The sequence below is a fragment of the Meles meles genome, chromosome 11 (genome assembly GCF_922984935.1).
Source record: "Meles meles chromosome 11, mMelMel3.1 paternal haplotype, whole genome shotgun sequence".
Taxonomy (NCBI): domain Eukaryota; kingdom Metazoa; phylum Chordata; class Mammalia; order Carnivora; family Mustelidae; genus Meles; species Meles meles.
Window position 1 is genome coordinate 25,592,793 of NC_060076.1, and position 19,482 is coordinate 25,612,274.

Below are 19,482 nucleotides of genomic sequence, written 5' to 3' on the forward strand. Positions count from 1 at the left end.
TCAAGGTAGATCTCTTCATCTTGCAGAACGTATCAGAAAATCTGTTAAAGCAGCCCCCGAGGTTTCATCTTTAGCATGTTTGCCTTTTGAACTTGACTCTTAAATGGACATGAAAGAAATGTGCCCTCCTAATTTGGTTCTGTGGAGTTAGTTAGACATAAGAGACTCAATCAACACAGTTAACTGGATTGAAAACTGTGATGTCTCCAAGAAATCCTTGGTCATTCAAAAGAAATTAGTATTTAATATGTACCCACAGCTAACTGCTCCCATCAGAAAATTATGGGACAGAACCAGCAACATATCCATAAGTACAAAGAGAGCCCTGAGAAGAACACAAATAGAAGAGATACCAGAGTAGAGGGTTGGGCAAGTATAAGTCAGTCTTCAGAGACAGTGAAAGTCAGAGGCTCACAGACAGAAGCAGACAGGGAGGAAATCCTTCCAAGCTCCCAGGAGAGCCCATTCAAAGGCACTGGGAGTGGAAACACAGAAGTTAGATGCTGGGGGGGTGGAGAGGGGTAGCAAGCACAGAGATAGTAGCACACATCGGTATTATACGCTAGCAAAGCCACTCCGGAATGGGGAATGTGCGACCCAATGGTAAACTCAGCACGTAACGCATGAAACTCTGCTATGACAAGAAGTGCCTACAGTTCTTTAGGGAGAGGTATCTGGCTAAAAATAGTGCTTATCAAACATTATTCTAGAGTTTAGAATAGAAAAGCCAACTGAAAAATTCTAACAGAAAAAAACAATCACAAAGCTCCTTAAAAAACATTTTTCTGCTGATTCTTAACAGTGAAGACCCCTTCACTGGGTGGACTGTACCAAGACCTGTACCATAAAGAGAGAAAGGTGTCATAACCATAGGCTCATGGCGTTCTCCCTAGGTTATCATTAGGGCACAGACTAAAGAACTATGTTATCCTCATTCACTTAATTTATTTTGTCCCTGTTCTTAGTGTCTCATTTTTGCTTTAAACACAGCATAGCAGCTAATTCCTAAAGCAGGCAATTCCATGCAGCATTACTGGGTAGACAGAAAAACAAAAATAATCCGTTCTCTGGGGGACATTCAAGGGAGAAAAATAATGCAATGTCACTACTGGCCTGACTTTGTGTAAAGGATATAGCTCAATTTCCAATGACATGGCCACCGCCCATGTACCATGCAGCTTCTAGACCTCACCACATCTCTTAACTCAACTAGGCTATTCTAGCTTCTTTGTTATGTTACAGAGGTGTGTGTCCATGTAGTTTTCTGTCCTGAAAGCAGAGACTGGGGAAAAAAGTGTGATAAAACCCAGTCCTACATTTTCTATGGCAGGAGAAGGAACCTAGTAAACACAAACACAGCAGAGCACTTCCTTTTGTTGACAACCTTACGATCTCCCCTTAATGCATTGTTTAGAATAGCAATTACATGTCATTTCCCATTATCCTACACACAAAACCACCGCCACACAGCCGTCGCTCTTTCTTCCAGAAAACTGATCACGGAGAATCTAGAAAGGATTCTCGTGCTGGTGAGGCATGTCAAGACGGACAGTCCAGAGCCCAAGAGCTCTGTTTATGTACAGAACAGGTGTGTGGCCAGGCAGCTGGGGTGAAATCGCTCCTCCACCTTCTCATTTCTGCCTTCCTGGCTCCCCTCCCTCCCTTGCAGTGGTTCCCTCTGGGTTGGGAGGGAAAGCAGCTTTGGAAGAACCTTCTTTTTCAGCCTGTTTCCTCCTGCCAGAGAAGACTGGCTTGCTCTCAAGACTGCAAGCATTTGACCACAGCACACAGCAGTGAGCATGTCAACCAGTTTTATTCCCATCCCTTGCTAGGGAATCGGAAAGCCAAGGACACACTGGTGATTTCCCTGGTTTTATAGCTCTCTACTCCCCCCAGGCCTGCAACACATTTTTGGTGCTAGTGTTCACAGTGTCCTGGCATCTGCAGTGTGGGAAACCCGAACTGAGAGCCAACAGCCCCAGAGCTTCTCCCTATTAAAATGTGCAATTGGATTTCACATGCGTGTTTCAAACACCATTCAAGGCATGATTTACAGGCTACTGTCTAGCCCCACAGCTGTTTTTTCATCCCCCAGACTTAGTCGTTTCTAGGAATCCACCATTAGCTCCCTAGCGAACAGTCCTCCCAGTTTCAACCTCTTCAGTCATTCCTGGGCATCCAAAGCTACACAAGACCTATGGGAAGGACTCAAGAAAATGTTTATTAAATTAAAAAACTACGATTCTTTCCACGGAATTCTTCACTCATGAGAAAAGCCCATGTGATGCCTTCTTTCTGTTTACCCACCTTCTAATGAAGCTTTTTTTCCCCATCAAATTTAACCAATCACTGCAAACCCATTGATAAAGGTTATTTATATACATTAAAACCAGCGCCAAGTCCAATGACCTCTGTGTGGGCCTCACTAGTTGCCACCCAGGGCTTTCAGAGTTGCTGAGTCCTTTCTACAGAAGGGAAAAGAAAACACTTTTACATATTGCAAATTATCTTCCTGTGGCTGACTAAAGACAGTCCCTCTGTGTGCTCCGCAGAGAGTCAACATCCTACTATCGTGTTTCCCCAACCACCCACCCCAAGGTCCCAACCTCACCTCACTTTCAAGACTCTGAAATGAGTCCTGAAAAGCTTGGAACTCAGGCTTAGGGTTATGTTTGGTTCAAACCCAGGCTGACGATATCTTCTCAATATTTAGTTTTAAGCTGTCAGAGGACCAGGAAGGTACTGTGTTTGTACAGGATTCTTCTGTACAAGGCACAGCCCTTGGCAGAGTATGGGTACGGGTGGAGTGAGTGGTCTGTAGGATTCCCCTGCCCTGTGACTGAGGCCCGCTGTTCAAGGGAGGAGAGCAAAGGAAAAAGAAAAAAAGGCCTGACATGGAGAGAAATGTCCCAGGAAAAGTCTTTGTTGGAAATGGCGTGTGGATGCATCGATTTCACCGAAATGGCTCTGCAGGTGTAGCTTCCCATTTCAGAAGAAAGCGATTAATTAAAAATCATATGAACAAAGATGTTATAATCCACATCAAATGACATTTTCCCCTTTGTTGCACTATACCCATCTTTTCCAATGAACAGCATCTCAAGCTGCAAAGAGGACATCCCGTCCCCTTCTGCATAGGCTCCCTGCCCACCCCGTCCTCCCAGCTCCGAGACTCGAAGTCTCCCAAGAAAACAACAATGCACACCTGGCTTCCTCCCACACTTTGAACTACTACACAACAGTTGTGGAGATTCACTTTGTTACAAGCCACAGTCAAAACAACAAGCCTTTCTTGTTGAGTCTAAGTCCTTTAGGACTAGAATACCGGTAAGTAAGGAGCTCTTGTGTTTTACATAGTGTTTGACAGCTGGAAAGGCAAGGCCACCAAGTTCCCTAACTCAGTAAAGGCAGCTTTAGCCTCGGGACTCGCCTTCCCTTCTCCTCCCACAGCTGTCTCTTTGCAGACCTCATGAAGGAAGATTACTCATTTACTCTTTGGATAATCTGATAATCAGGCCATGTTGACATGCTGAGCTGTCAAATCTTCAGGTTACCTGAAGAGGCTCTCTTTTTAAACCCTTACATTAAAAATAACCCCAAATTCACACTTGTTATCAATGGCCCCCAAGGCCCAAACTGCAAAGGATGAGAATCGCAGCAGTAAAATGACCATTTATTCAATACCCATCATGTGTCAGACGTTGTGTAGGGCATTTAACGTGTGCCTTTTCTCCTTACTCTCTCCAGATAGTTGGTGGAGATAGTATCGTCATCCAAGCCTACATGAGTGTGAGCCACGACTGCCCGGGAAAATACAACTGGCATCGAGAGAAGTCAGACTCAAAGCCAATCCTCTGTTGCCAAGAACCCATGAAGTTTCCTTCCAGTCCACTAAGCTCCTCCCGAGAGCAGAACAGTAGACCTCGGGAACAGTGTGTTCCCGGGCTCTGAAGAACTTGAGCTGGTAGGAGATGTCTGGTGACTGGAGGGGCAGGGAAGGGAGCAGCTCTGGGATTTTCCAGACCCCCGAGAATCTGCACGATTCCTTCTGTCCTAAGCGACTGATTTCTGCAATCTCCGGAGGCAAGCTGAGCAGTTAAAATACTTCTGCTTCTTGGTCTGGTCAAAACAATAAGCTGTCCTTTGGCTCACTATGTCACACCTGCCACTTCCCCACAACGGGGGGACACTGCTAGCAAGGAGACCCCTCCATGGCTCTCTGCATTTCTGAAGCTCCAAACCTCGGCAGTTAAACCCTCTTCTCAGCAGCCACTTCCTCAACAACCTTTGACTATCAGAAATCATGACACGACCCCTAAATTGCAACAGGATCAGAGAGACTTGCACCCCATCCCCCTTCCCTCTCCTCTGAAATCTGTGTAGCGTGGTATGCCCCCCCAGACTCTTCACGCCACATGTTTTTTTATTTTTCAGGTTTTTTTTTTGTTGTTGTTGTTGTTTAAAGAAAAACACAGACTATAAATAACTGAGTAAACAAATAAACAAACCTGCCTGGTATCCTATCTACTTTCCTGCTCACAGCCACACAGGAAACTCCAACACTAGTCCATGCACACAGAGTACTCTTTCCATGAGTGACGCTCACACGAGTCCAGAGAGATATTTCGGCCATGGCACCAGACACTCACCAAGGGCCCCTCACCCTCCCACTCCAATGTCTATAGCGTTTCACCTTTCCACGTTTCTTCCTTCACTTGAACCGTCATGGTTTTGTATTAGATTTTCCTCTAGGAAGAATGACTGGCAATTAATCCCAGCCCCACTCCACCCTGGGTGGTGAGCTAGCACTCGGAAGCCCCTCATTACCATTAGAGTCTTCTACTTCTTCCGCCGGGGTAGCTTTCTGGGAGGAGTGGTGAGCGTGGGAGGAGAGCAGACTGACAATTCGTGGCCTGGGGAGGGTCAGGGCTTTTCCGTGGACCTTGAGGGAGTGTTCCTTCAACTGGCTGATTGTCATGGTGGAAAATGAGCACCAAGAACACTTGTAGGCATGTTCACCTGGAAGAAGATAGCGGTAAGGGGCAGAACGGGAAAGGAGGGAAGGGTGTAAGGTGGGTTGGAAAACAAAATGACATAATTAATTCACACAAGAGATGAAGCACAGTTAATTCATGCAAGAGATGCGACTCTGAAGTATCAGGGTCTAAGAAGCCTCACAGACCAGCTACCCACCCCTTCCCACAACCACAGTGCTCCTCTGGGACTGAAACTCTTCCATGAGCTCCATAATCAGGTGACCTGGTCCCTTTTCATTTCATGCTCAACTTACAGGGACAAACCCTGCATTGATTCCCCAACAGGGAGTGAAACCGAATGTCTACGATCCCTCCTTCAGAAAGGGTTCCCAGTCTCTCATTCTTTCTCTCTCTCTCCACTAGAAATGACCACGTTGGCTTTCATTCAAGGATGCTTTTAATCATCTGCAGAATATAATATGCTTAATTCTTATTTCAAGGGCCTATCAGTGGCTTTCCAAGCACAGGGTAACTAAGTGCAAACTCTATTGTGCTATTTTCATTCTCTGCGTCTTTGCTGACTATACACCTCCTTGATTCCATACATCCTAGTTTGTTTTTTCTGGACCAGTTCACAAACCTCAGCATAAAATTTCATGCCCCTATCTAATCAATAGTGCAGAGAAATGGGTAAAAATAATCATTTTTTTAAAACTAAGAGATAGTTGTATATGTATAAGCACGTGTGTATCTCCAATATTCTTTGATAAACAGGACATTTCAGTAAAAGTAAGCACTTTTATTTTAATTATTTTTATACCATGGAAACCCAGTGACCAAATGAGACTATGGTTCACCTTTGCCCAAAGTCAGCTTTTACATTAAGTGCATTTTAAAAAGCCAAGCTGTGAAATGGACATGCTTATGTTGTGAGACAAACACTGGTTTGATTGACTCAGAAAGCAATTTTGCTTTTTCTAGCAAAAGGATTTGAATCCTCGTGGTTGCAGCTCAGTATCTGTACCGCTCTAACTTGATACTAAGAAAATACCCTTTAACATACAGGGTTTCCAGCCATAAGGAAATGATTAAGTAAATGTGGACACAGCTTCTTGATGAATGATAATTCATTAAAATAAATTCTTAAATAATATAAAAAATAACAGAAAATAAAAGTGATCTTCAGAAAAACAAATAGAAAGGCACGATATATTTTTGACTCATTTATAATCACAACTGTTAAAAATAATTATAGAAGCCATGGTTGAAAGGAAGTGTTATCAAACGTGAACAACAGTGGTCTTTAGAGAATAAGATTATGGGGTGACTGACTCTTATTTCTTCTTTCATTTCCAAATTTCCTCTAATGAGCAGGTTGTTGTTTTTTTTTAAAACATTTCTTTTTAAGGTGAAATTTTAAAACCAGAGGTGAGGAAAGAGAAGGAAATAGAGGGAAAAAAGGGAGCAGAAAGGCCCTTCAGCAAGGAAAGTTTCGTGGGCCAGTGAGGGGGACCTGTGGACAGAGCCGCGGAGCAGGAATGAGAAGGCAAACCTCTGTGCTTGCTATGACCCAGCTGAGATGGGTTGTTCCCCCCACAACCTTGAAAATGACTCAATGTCTTCACATGCGAGGTGAGCGCAGCAACTCAGATTCTGCACTCAGCCTCCGCGTTGCCACTGATGACTCCCAGAGCACGTACTTCCCAGAAAGCCTTGAAGAGAACCTTGAGTGACGCAACACACTACAGCCCAAGATGTATTTAAGGGTATCTCATGAGAAATCTTGCATGTCTGTCCCTTTGAACTTCCTCAAGATTATACTTTCATTTTAGTTGGGAATTATCTTCAGTAGATGCTAACAATTCATGTATTTCCATTAGAAAGGCCAGGCAGGAGCACCTGGGTGGCTCAGTCAGTTAAACCTTCTGCTCAGGTCATGATCCCAGGGTCCTGGGTTCAAGCCCTGCATCCGGCTCCCTGCTCAGCAGGGGAGTCTGTTTCTCCCTCCCCCGTTGCCCCTCCCCCTGCTCAAGCTCTCTCTCTGTCTCTCTCTCTCAAATAAATAAATAAAATCTTAAAAAAAAAAAAAAGGCTAGGTAATTTAGAAATTCCTACAAAAAACCAACTAACAAACAAAAAACAGGGGTCCCTGGGAGGCTCAGTCGTTAAGCATCTGCCTTCAGCTCAGTTCATGATCCCAGGGTCCTGGGATCAAGTCCTGCATTGGGCTCCCTGCTCAGCAGAAAGCCTGCTTCTCCCTCTCCCACTCTCCTTACTTGTGTTCCCTCCCTTGCTGTGTCTCTTTCTGGCAAATATATAAATAAAATCTTTAAACAAAAACAACAACAACAACAACAACAGAAACAAAGCCTGTTAGTAGCACATATTGACTATGACTTGGGTGACATGGGCTTGGTCACCCTTGGCTTATTTTGGCTTCAGGTTATTCTATAATTTTTCTTTATGTTTCTTCATTAGATTAAAATAGAAATAAATAAGCAACCAAGTCAAGAATAACTTCTCATGTGCGGGATAAGAGACTTTGACTTTCGCTCAAGAAGACCACAGGATTTCAAATCCAGAGAATTCCTGCATCAGGAAGGCCAACTCACCAGCGTGAGCCTTGAGTATATGTGTTTTCAGCCGGCTGTTATAGGAGGACTTGAAGGAGCAGAGTTTGCACCGGAACGGTTTATGGTGTCCATGGTGGGTTTGCATATGGCGATCCAAGCTTGATGGAGAAGAAATATAAAGGAGAGAGAAACACGACAAGATTAACAATTACATACATTTCTCTCCCTGCCTTTTTCCAGCAAACCCACTTCTAAGCTGCTCAAAGTCATTTTGCTCAACAATGGTGCTTACCCAAACCAAAAACAACAATGACAAAATGACAAGAGTGGTCATGCCTACTTGAAAGGGAGGGGCTCAAGGAAAGAAGATAGCAAGAGCCTTTTTGGATTGAGATACATGGCAGTGGGAACACTTTCCCTTCCCTTGAAGCATGTATAATCATATAATTATAAGAGGACATCCAAAGAGAAAAGATCAAATACCAGGGAATGCAAGTTTTCTGCCAAGTTGGTGAGGAGTACCTATCAAATAGTCCCTTAACTTACTTAAAAAAAAAAAAAAAAGGAATTAGAGAAATTTTGCATTTAGAAAGGGCTTTCTTTTTAAATCTCAACTCTGCATTCATGGTGAACACTCAGGGCGGAAGGGAAGTTCCAAGGTAGGTGAGCTACTTGCAATGGGCTGTCATGTCTCCAACATCTTTATAAATATGGAGGCAACTGGAAGGTAGGTTTCAAAGAAGTCATGTGATCCAAAGGCCACTTACCCTTCTGATAAACACTACCATGTTTGCTGTACCTCAGTCTTCCAGAGCAACTTATAAAGAAGTTATTTAATTATGGTGAACTCCCAGTATTTCATAGTAATTACTAGTCTAAAAAATAATAAATCTCCCAAACAAAGTGTGGGAAGGTGTTCTAATTTGTTTCGGTACCCCAGAGAACTAGATTCCATTCTAAATGACTCATCTGGGAATGGTGCTGCTTACCATTTAAACATATAAAGTTCTGAGCTCCAAAGCTGCACTTTCAATCGCCTCTGGACATCTCCCTCTGGGTGTCCTTCAGCTTTCTTAAACAAAACCATCAGCACCCCCCCCCCCCCAAACAGCCACTCTTCCTCCTTTCCTTGCTTCTACAAAGGACACCACCATTCTCAGTCAACCAGACGGAACACTTGGGTGTCATCTGTCCCCTACTTTGTGTCTCATCCCTCATCCCCTATATTATAGTCAATTTTTCCAAATCATTAAGATCCTACTTCCTTCAACCATTCCCAAAGTTCCATTCTGACTTCTTGGATCACCTACTATTATTGCCTCCTAATTGGGTCCTCCCATCATTTTTTTTTTTTTTTGGGAACTCAAGAGCATGAGCTATGGAGTGAGACTGCCTGGGTTCAAATCCCAGCTATTGCTTATAAACCGAATGGCCTGGGCAAGTTACATAAACCTCCTCACCTTTCTAATCCACAAAATGGAGACAGAGTGGGATCATACCTCACAGGGCCAACTTAAGAATAAAATGAGATAATACTTGAACGTGCTTAGCGCACTGCCTGACACACAGTAGGTCTTAATAAATGTCAGCAATTATAATGACCCTACTCATTTCAGAGTCTTCCTTTTGCTGGTAGTGTAAATTAAAAGTCTTAATTCTGCATTCAAAGACTCCAAATATGGTCTCTACTCAAGTCTTCGTACTCTATCTTCCCCTATTCTTTTACATATACCTTAAAGATTAGTCAGACTAGACCACCAGCCGGGCGCCCACCAGCCTCATGCTCCATTCCACGGGCTTATGCTCTCATCCCTTCCACCATGTTGTACGCCCATCTCAAACTATACAAGTCCTGTCTTCTGACTTTTTTTTTTAAAGATTTTATTTATTTATTTATTTATTTATTTGACAGACAGCGATCACAAGCAAGCAGAGAAGCAGGCAGAGAGAGAGGGGGAAGCAGGTCCCCGCTGAGCAGGAAGCCTGACGCAGGGCTCAATCCCAGGACTCTGAGATCATGACCTGAGTCAAAGGCAGAGGCTTAACTCACTGAGCCACCCAGGCGCCCCCTGTCTTCCGACTATAAGACCTGACTCAAATGTTCCCTACTCCACAAAACCTTCTCAATTCTTCCATAATAGGTGTCACATTACCCTTCTCTGAAATTTCATAGCATTTTACTATACATTTTTGAAAGATATGTGTCTTGTTTTGCCTCATTTGTGTGCTTGCTTTATTTATAACTCCCCTAGCCCCTAAACTCCCTTAGCTCCCTGATCGCCATGGCCTCTTCATCTTTATATGCCCCCATAACCCCCAAGTCCCCAGCACACTGCCTGGCACAGGGGATATCCATTTATTCACAGGGATCTGCCGAGCCTCTACTGGGTGTCAGAAAGCAGGACAGATGCTAGGGAATACATACTACTTAAACTGATGAGAACTACACAAGCTTTACATCGGCGCACAGATCTGACAACAAAGATGAGACATTAGGCTCCGCAGAATTCAGCGTCTGTAACCCATCCTACCCTCTGGACAAGCATTGCCTCCTTCCGGCTTTCAACAACTATCCAGCACTTTCTCTTTTTAAGAAGCAACCAACCCAACATTTACTTTCAATCATCCTAAAGATAAACAGCATGTCAGTCTTCCGATCGGTCACCTCCATCCAAGATGGTGGCACACATTACTCATCGCGTATCCCTCTCAGATAGTTCAGAGAAAGGCAATAAAAGGTGGTTTCTTCTCGGAACCATCCCCCTTCCCATCACCCCCAAATGCCAGTCACAATACTCCAAATCCATGACTCCAAAGCTGTGATGGGCCTTGGGCAGCTCCTTCGCCTCAACCTCCCTGTACTTCAAAAGCACCTCTTGGCATCAGGAACCTCCTTACTTTTCAAGGTTTTTTTAAGAAACATCTCAAGCAATGGTTCTTTGGTCACAATAGGGAATGAATAGTCCTAATTTTACTTCCCTAGACCCTCGATTTCCTAAATGGAACTTTACTTCCTCAAATGACAACGAGGTTCTGAATGAATGTTTGATGGATAACACCAGTAAACTCCTCTACTTTCTAGTCTTTTATAAATCAGAGCAAGGCCTCCAAAATAGCCACTTGTGAAAAAGACCTGTATTTTCCACGTCTAATGTTAAATAATCTGGGGCTCGTAGCCCCATTTGACAGACAGGGTGACTGAGGCTCAAGGTAACCTAAGCAGCAAGTGAAAGCCCTCAGCAGGGCTCTTGGACGCCTCCACCCACCCCCTGCCTCACTACTCCCCAACCCCAGCTCCAGCTCAGCTGCCTCCCGCTAGGACGCCTCCCTCCTCCCCACCTGCGGGCACGCAACAGCACTTACTTGTGCCTGAAAGCAGAAACAAAGGAGCAATACTGGCAGCTGTACTTGTCCTCGCGGGTAAACATGGCCAGGGCCAGATGGCTCCTCTCATGAGAACGCAGCCCCTGCATGGACATCAGGACTCTGTCACATTGACTACAATGGTATCCCCCCGGCCGGGTTTCATCCTCCAACATTCCATCAAGCAAGCAGTGTTCACCATCCACCCGGTCCACCAGGGCGCCACTGGCATCTTTGGCAACTTCCAATCCATCCAGAAACAAGTGGGAAGGGTCTTCGGCCTCCTGCTAAGAGAACCACACACACACACATGCCCCACCAACAAAATAAATATCCATCATCATCGTCTCCAGCACTCCTCCTCTCCCTTCATTCTCCCAAACTCATCAGCATCTCCAGTTCAAGCTTCCTCCCCTGCCTCTCCAGCTCCCCCTAGAGGGAGGGCAAACCCGCCTGCCATGCAGTGGTGGTGATGTGAAGGCCAACATGTCTGGGCACAGGCTGCCACTGCCTGGGAAACACGAGAGAGGGGCTCTCCCACTGCAAAGACCATCCACTCACTTTGCTCCCATCTTAGAAAGAAAATTCAAATTGCCATCCCACCTGAACTCACACAAAGCAGGGTTAGGGTTATGGCTCAGAGAAAATAAAGGAAGGAAGAGGAAAACACAGCAGAGAGATTTGGGCATCTAGGAGCCGTGGGCCATCCTCGGAAAATAAAGGAAAGGGAAGGACCTTGCCCTTTGCCACCCATGATCCTCCCCACCCTGTGTACGGTGACTTAACCCACTGAATGGGAGGCTGCTGTGTGATCGACTGAAAAACTTAAGGAGGAGCCTGAGTTTAAGACACCTGTGTCTGGAGGTGACACCTTGGGTTACTGATTACACATGAGGAACTGCTCAGTCTCCCTCGAGTGACTCCAGGAAACAAGCCTGGGACACACTGTGGTGGCACGGAAGAGGCTGACTGCCGCTGCCCCCAGGAGCCACTGTTCTGCTGGGAGCCAGAGGGGCTTCTGTCTTCAGCAAAGGAAAGCAGAGACTTTATGTCCATGTTACATGGGCAAAAATAGGACACCAGATGGAGAAAGGCCAACAACGAAAACATATTCACATATCTAGAGAGAAATAGCCAAGCCCTGAACTAACTAACTGCTCAAAAATCAGTGCTTAGCCATATCCTGGAAGGCAGGTCCCCTAAACTGTGGCTGCTCTCAGGATTATGACGTTCAAAACAGGCAGCCTAATTGACATTGGGGCAGGGAGGGAAGGCACTGGTCAGCGAAGGCACTGGTCAGCGACATATGGGTAAAAAGGGGATAAAGGAGCCAAATTAGGGCAAGAGGTTCTTGGGGCCTACTGTGACTCGAAGGCACGTAGTTTTAGATTTCATGTGTGTCACGCTCCTCAGAGGACCCAGGATAAGAAGTAAAAGATTCTCCTGGGCTCTCTGCACCGTCAGCAGGATGAGAACAGTAAGAAGTCAGGCAGTGGGGGGAGCAGAAGATGATGGGAACAGGACCCACTTGATTCCTCTCAAGAGCTCGGGCAACTTGGAAGAGCGTAACACCTAACGGCACTACATGCAGAACAGAAGGGCGACCCAAAGCCTCCTGTCCGGAGAGGCCCGGATCTTCCGTTTCCACCAAACTATCCACGTGGAAGGGAACCAGATCGAAACGCGACCGGGTGGAGACACGAAAGATGAAGAGGGTCCAACCTGCAAAAAAATCAAAACAAGCCAGACCAATCCAAGCGCAGCTCAGGAATGCCCACATCCTGGGACGCCCTTTCCTGAGCTGCTTTGCGCAACGGTGGGGTAGGGGCGGGGGGGGGGGGGGGGGGGGGGGGGGGGGGTTAATCAGTGACTCCAGCGGCTCACACACCTGACCGCTCATCCACACCTCCCCCCTCCCCGACTCTCACCTTCACCGCGGCGGACACGGCGGGGACGCTGCCATACTGGACGTGCTTCCGCAGGTGGTTGCAGATGGCTCGGAGCGTCGGGTGCACTTCCACACAGAATTTACACTTGTAGCCCACCACCTTCCTCTCCTTGATCTTTGGCACCTCTTCTAAGTGACCAAAAGGCTGGTAAAATACAGTGGTAGCCATCAGTACTCCGAGCCCTCCCTCGCACGCCGGCGTTTACGCTTGTCGCTTACTAGCGGACTTTATTTCAAAGCGGATTAGCAGGTTAGAAACCAAGGGAGAGAATCGGCCGTGTTTTTTACAGAACGAGTTCGTCAGAGTCGTGGCGCGCTGCCTGCCACGCAAAAGTCTCCGGAACCCACACATGTTACGACTTGTGAGGAGAGCAGAGTTCTGTGGAGAAGCGTCATGGTCACGGCCACCGCGCCGGGTGGTTTTCAAAGCAGTGTCAACCACGCAGGTGAAACGTTGCATAGCTACGCCATTAGTGAAAGTCTTGACCGGGAAAAAATAACCAAACCAAAAAAACCCCAAACCGCAAAACCAACCAATCAGACAAATCTACTCCTGGAGATGTTAGGTTCCTGTAGCAGACACTGCGGACCAGCACCACGGCTGACACCAAGAGACGGCCCACAGCTGCCTTAGAAAGAGAGCGAGCGGCGTCGTGTAACGGGGCCTCACGTAAGGCTACTTGGCGGAAGGAGAGACAGAGAAACCACCCCGGCCCTCCCCAGGGGAGCCTTGGGAGAGTGGGAGGGAGGGGAGCAGGGCCGCGGAGAAGGGCGAGCCTAGGATGGGGGGCTAATCAAGCTCGAAACGTTTAATTGACTTATGGAGCTCTCTGGCAAAGCTAAGTCACTAGGAAGCCTGTAGCAGTTTGGCTGGCAACGAAGAAGTGCGTGTGGGCACCAGTGATGAGAGGCCTCCTGGGGGAAGGGAAATCAAAACATAGCCTTACCCTCTCTTGTTTGAAATCTGCAAAAGCACCATCTGCATATTTCTGCTTGCTCAAAAGCTGTTTCCTCCTCTCCTGACGTTTGGCACGCTTCTGGAATTCCTCATTGTGAACGTTCAAGTGTGAGGTCAGCTCCGCTGTGCTTTGCAGTTTGCTATCACAGTGCTTACACTGGTAGGCGGGGCTCTGCAGGCGGGGGCCGCCGCCCAGGATGACGAAGTCCCTCTTGAGGTCCCGGCTGTGGTGGTCGGTGTAGTGCATGCACAGCAGCTCAGCCGTGCTGAAGGACAGCTTGAAGCACCTGACGCAGCGGAACGGGAGCCACTCGGTCTCCGCAGCTTCGCTTCCCTCCACCTCGGCCTTCTCGAAGCTGCCTCTCTCTTCCTCTTCCATCAGCACCGGCTTCTCGTGTTCGTCCGCATAGACGGCCGTGAAGTAGCCGCCCAGCTTGCTGGCGTGCTGCTTCTTCGGGAACACCCCCGGGTGGCGCTTCATGTAGTGGGACACGATGCCCTTCTTGCTGAAGGACTGGAAGGAGCACAGCGAGCACTTTTTCTTCTCCACGGCCCGCCGCAGCTCCTCGCTGAGCTGCGGGGAGTCGTCCTTGGGTGGGGACGGGATGATCACCTTGTTGGGCTTGTCGCTGATGGTCCGGGAGGCGGCCAGGCAGTGGGTGTAGTAGGCGTCAATGTCGTGGCGCTTCTGGTAGTGGGCCGCCAGACCCTTGCGGATGGGGTTGGTGTAGGCGCATAGGGCGCACTTGAAGAGGTTGTTCTTGCCCTCCGGCTGGGCGCGGACGTTGTTGTGCTTGATGCGGTAATGCCTGGCGATGCCCTTCCTCGTGGAGCAGAAGTACTTGCAGAGCTGACACCGGAACACAGTGTGGGAGACCAGGTGCGAGGCGGAGAAGTGCGACGTGGACATGGGCTCCTCTCCCACGTCCTCCTCGGCAGCGGACACCTGGGAGGGGCTTACTTCCGTGGTCATCTCGGGCTCCAGGGAGACCGGAAGCTTCGGGGGCGACGGGGAAAAGACGTCGAATTCGGGCTGATTGTGGTACTTCTCGTAGTGGATCTTGAGCTTCTCCAGCGTGCCGTGTGTGTAGGGACACAGTTTGCAACGGTAGGCGCCGTAGCCTTGCTTGAAGATCCTGCTCGTCTCCTCCACGTCGTTCTGGGCTATGTCCGCGGACTGCTCCACGTCGTGCACGAAGTCCTCGGCGGTCACCTTGATGGCCGGGTGGCGCTTCTGGTAGTGCGTCAGGACACCGTGGATGCGGGTGTTGATGTAGGGGCAGTGTCTGCATTTGTAGACCGCGCCGGGGTTGATGTCGATGTCCTGGGCAAAGTCGGCTGCCTTTACCTTCATGCCGGGGTGCTTCTTCCCGTAGTGGGTGAGCAGGCCATGCAGGTTGTTGTACTCAGACTGGCACACTGTGCACTGGTACGGGGTGGACGAGATGGCCGGGTTGGCCGAGGCCAGCTGGATACTCTTCTCTGGGGAAAGCCTTGCGTCCTCTGGGCACTCTGCATCCTGCTCGGGGAGTGGAGTGGGCAAGCTGTTTTCACAATTCACGGGACCCACCAGCTCTTCGGCAGAGGGGGGTAGGGGATTCTCGATGGCATCTTTCTCCTTGATGATATCCAGGAGCACCGACTCATCACCATTCATGGCCCAGGGATGGAATGCCTGGTAGTGATTGGTGATGTCCCAGATGGACACGGCCTCAAAGACACAGTCTCTGCATCGGTATGTTTTGGCTTCCGTGGGCAGCGCGAGGGAGGGAGGGGATGGGTCTGGCCCAGCCCAGAGTTTGGTAGCCATGTAAGTGTAGTCAACGTAATGCTCTGGATGCCTCCTCTGGTAATGCAGGAGCAGACCGTTGGGCTCTGTGTGTGAATAGATGCACCACTCGCAGTGGTAGCCAGCTTCTATCAAGCCATCAAGGAATGCCCACCGCATGATGGACGTGACTGTGGCCTTCAGGGCAGGGTGGTCTTTCTTGATATGCTTCCTCAGTGCATAGAAGTAGGGGGAGGTATACGAGCACTGCCTGCACTTGAGCGCTCGCAGTTTCGCTTTGTCCCGCTCCGCGCTGGAGGGGGCCATGAGCACACAGCTGGCAGGCTTCTTCTGGTTCCGGTCACAGAGGCTTCGGATGGTGGCCGTGTGCTGCCGGATCACATCTGCATTGGCCTTGAAGTCTCGGTGCTTCTTCTGATAGTGAATGAGGACACCCTTGACCGTCCGGTTCCCGTAATCACAGTGCTGGCAAAAGAACATCTCGTTCTCCACAGGAGGGCCATCTCGCTCAGAGCTGCTGCGGTTCAGCTGTTGCATGGGGGCGGGTGGCCGAGGGGAGCCTTGGGGCCCCTCAGAACCCCTCATCATTGCAGCTGTGGGAGGAGCCTGTCTGATATATTTGGCAGTGACCTTTATTTCTGGGTGTCTTTTCTGGTAGTGGACAAGCACTCCCACAACTGACCGATTGCTGTAGGAACAGTGTTTGCAGTAGTAAAGCTCAGTACTGAGGTCTGGTGGCGGGGGTTGTGGGGGGGGTGGGGAACCCATGTTGGACATTTTGGGAGACATTGGAGCACCCACCTCAAATGATAATTGAGAAAGGGCAGAGCCCCTGTCCACAGACACCATTCGCATGGTTTTCTGGATCCTAAAGTAGGAAGCCTTTTCTTCCGGGTGTTTCTTCTGATAATGAACCAAGACAGAATGCATGTTGGGGCTTGCAAACGAGCAAACGTCACAATCGTAAACGACAACAGTGTTAACTGAGGGGTCCTTCTGATTTTCACATTCTGGAGTAAAGGTCTTTGAAGGAGTGTTTTTATTAAACGTAGCCGGCAGACCGCCACCGCGAGCCACGGGAGTAGAAGTCGCCATGCTCTTGGGGGCTGAATTCAGAATCTCCCTCAGCGTCTGGGATTCCGTATTCAGCCCTTCCTGCTGCTCCACGACATAGCTGGAAAATATCATCGCGTTGTTGATCTTGACCGTGGGATGCATTCTTTGGTAATGTGGCATCAGGCTTCGGACGTTCGGGCTCGTGTAGGAACAAAACCGACACCGGTAGATCAGGTCCGAATGGTCGAAGTTGAGTACATTCATGGCTTCTGGGTGGTGTTCACCGTAATGCTGCTGCAGGTCTTCAAAGTTGGTGTAGTCAATGTAGCATTCCAGGCACCTGTACACGGCACTGTGGTCGTTGGGGTCCAAGATGTACCGAAAGCTGAACTTGATATAAGGGTGCATCCGTTGGTAGTGGGTGCTGACGCTCCGGGCCGATTTGTTGTTAAAGTCACAGTGTTTGCAATAATAAAGCCGTCCAGAGTCACCAAAGTCTGTGTTCTCATTATTGTGCTCTGTTCCATAGATGGGAGTCTGGGTGTTTAGCAGAGCAGTACTGGAAACCTGGTGGTCTTTCATGTTGGCCGAGGAGCCATAGTAATCCTCTTCGTCTTCGGAGAGGGTGAGCTCAATTTCCGCCCCGTTGGTGGCGTTGTAGTCGTGGGCGACGCTTCTGAAGCTGGGCTCCTTCTGGGGCTCGCCAGCATCTCTCGCCCAGATCTGCTGGGCCGAGAAGGATGTGGACACCTCCATGACCGGCTCTGTGGGCTCTTCCTCCCTGTCCAACTCGACCTCTATCTCCACTTCATTGTCTTCCTCTTCCTCCTCGTCGTCCTCCACGTTGATCACTGCGTCCTCCTGCTGCTTTGTCTGGTTGATTTTGCTCTGCAGGTTGCTTGCGATCTCGTCGATCCTCGTTCTCTTCTTCACAGGCGACAGATCGAGGGGAAAGTCGTTGGCGAGCTTCCTAGAGGCCTTAGCTACAAAATTGTTCTTGGAGGACAACCCAAGAATTGAGGTCTGACTTTTCTTCACAGTGTTGCTGGAAGAGGGGTGGCTGTCTGTCTCGCTCTCCAACGGCAGGCTTGAGGGCTGCCCCTCGAATTTTGGCAAGTTGTCGCAGAATGAGTGCTTGTGCTGCTGATGGACCCGTAGCCCTTTCAGAGTCGTGGTGGAGTAATTACACATGGTGCATTTGTAAGGGTGCAGGGGCGGGGCTGGCACGGGCGGCTGAGGTGGCTGCACCGGCGGGGGCTGGGGCTGCGGCTGGGCTGGCACCTGGTGGGGCGGCTGTAGCTGTGGTGGCTGCGGCTGGGATGGCGGTAGGGGTGGCGGCGGCGGCGGGGGCGGCGGCTGTTGCTGCTGCAGGGGATCCAATAGGACCCCCGGCTTTCTGCCGTTGACGCTCGAGCTCTCATAAGACACGACACCTTCGTTCAGGGAAGCAGAAAGGCTCTCGCTCTGGGAATTCACAGCATCCCAATCTGACGTTGTACCCGTGTGACATTGCTTGTGAGCCCCAAGCTTCAACGAGCTCTTGCAAGTAAACGGACATTCGTCACATTTGTAGACGGCGGTCTTTCCAGACAAATGGATGTTTTCTATGTGACGGGAGATGCTACGTCGATGCATAGTGAGGAAAGGACAGAAGGGGCACTGGAACCTATTCATGAACCTTCTAAACGGAATCCCCTTGGTCTCCAGCAACTTGTTGCCATCCGAGCCCATTAGCTGCTCTGCAGATATGCCTGACGTCTGGTGATCCATGGCATTCAAGCCATTCTCGCTATCTAGGTCGTTCAACTCTTCATCAGAACTGGAGTCATTCAGCATGCTGTTGGTTTCCAGGTCAGCAGAGGAATTGGTCATGTCAGCCATGCCATAACGCGATCTCTCCGCCAAGTTAACAAGGCCAGAGTTGTGAGGGGACTTCGGCTTCATCTGAGGGTAAGACACGGGTGGAAACTTGGAAGCGGACGAAGAATTGGGTCTCATGATGGAGTTACTGATGGAGCCCCGGAAGTTGGAGACGTTGGCGCTGGGCATCTCCCGGCTTGCAGCATTCATGGACAGATAGGTGGAGTTGGAAGTGGGGCTGGGGGCGCTTTTGGTCTGCACATCAGGGAGGTTAGTCCCTTCTTGCTGCTGGCGGAGGCTGGAAAGGATCTTGACCATGCTACGATGCTTCTTCATCATATGGTCACACCAGCGCTCCCGGCGGGGGGTCTGGTAGCTGCACCACTCACAGCAAAAGTTGCCTCGAGACTTGGTCAAAGGCTTGACCATGGACTCTAAGATGCTGCGCTCCACGACCTCTGCTGGCAGTTCCTTGCAGGGGTCCTGCAGGGACACGGGTGGGACCACAGGGTCTGGCATTGGAGCAGGGGCAGAAAGGGGAGCAGTGGTCTCCTTCAAATTGTTTTTGTGATACATCTTCTGATGCTTAATTATTCTCGCCCTCCTCGGTGACTTGTATGTGCAAAACTGGCAAGAGAAGACCTTTCCAAATCCCTCATGCATCATGATATTATAATTTAAGGATCCTGGAACAGGGGGGCCCGCCGAACTCCCTTCAGCTTGAGCTCCGTGGACCTTCCTTGTGTGTTCGATGAGGAGATTTTTTGACCTGAAGTAGCGTACGCAGAATTTGCATTGAAAAAACTTGTTTGTTGGTTTGGGATTAGGGGCAATATGCTGACCGTAATATCCTGGACTGTGGCCATAGTAGCTTCCGGTCCCCAGTGCAGTTGCATTTTGACCTAAAGAGAAAGCACGAGGTAAGTGAGAACAGAAAAGCAAACAAAAGAGAATTAAGA

General features: G+C 48.9%; 1 protein-coding gene across 12 annotated transcripts in view; it reads right to left on the reverse strand.

Annotated features, from left to right (window-relative positions):
- Window positions 1–19,482, reverse strand: part of ZNF462 (zinc finger protein 462) — a 138,024-nt gene that overhangs the window by 62,179 nt on the left and 56,363 nt on the right. For 6 of the 12 annotated variants that reach the window (XR_006820764.1, XR_006820765.1, XM_046022557.1 and 3 more), the window contains 5 exons: window positions 13,808–19,425; window positions 12,841–13,005; window positions 10,913–11,199; window positions 7,589–7,707; window positions 4,828–5,019 (listed from right to left, as the gene is read on the reverse strand). Coding sequence is in view for 8 of the 12 variants with exons in the window: in XM_046022557.1 (XP_045878513.1) it covers window positions 4,828–5,019; window positions 7,589–7,707; window positions 10,913–11,199; window positions 12,841–13,005; window positions 13,808–19,425 (6,381 nt within the window). In the remaining 4 variants the exon portion in view is untranslated. Of the gene's footprint in view, window positions 1–4,827; window positions 5,020–7,588; window positions 7,708–10,912; window positions 11,200–11,975; window positions 12,635–12,840; window positions 13,006–13,807; window positions 19,426–19,482 lie in introns of those variants that run through there. The other 6 variants (XM_046022560.1, XM_046022561.1, XM_046022564.1 and 3 more) reach the window with 6 other exon arrangements.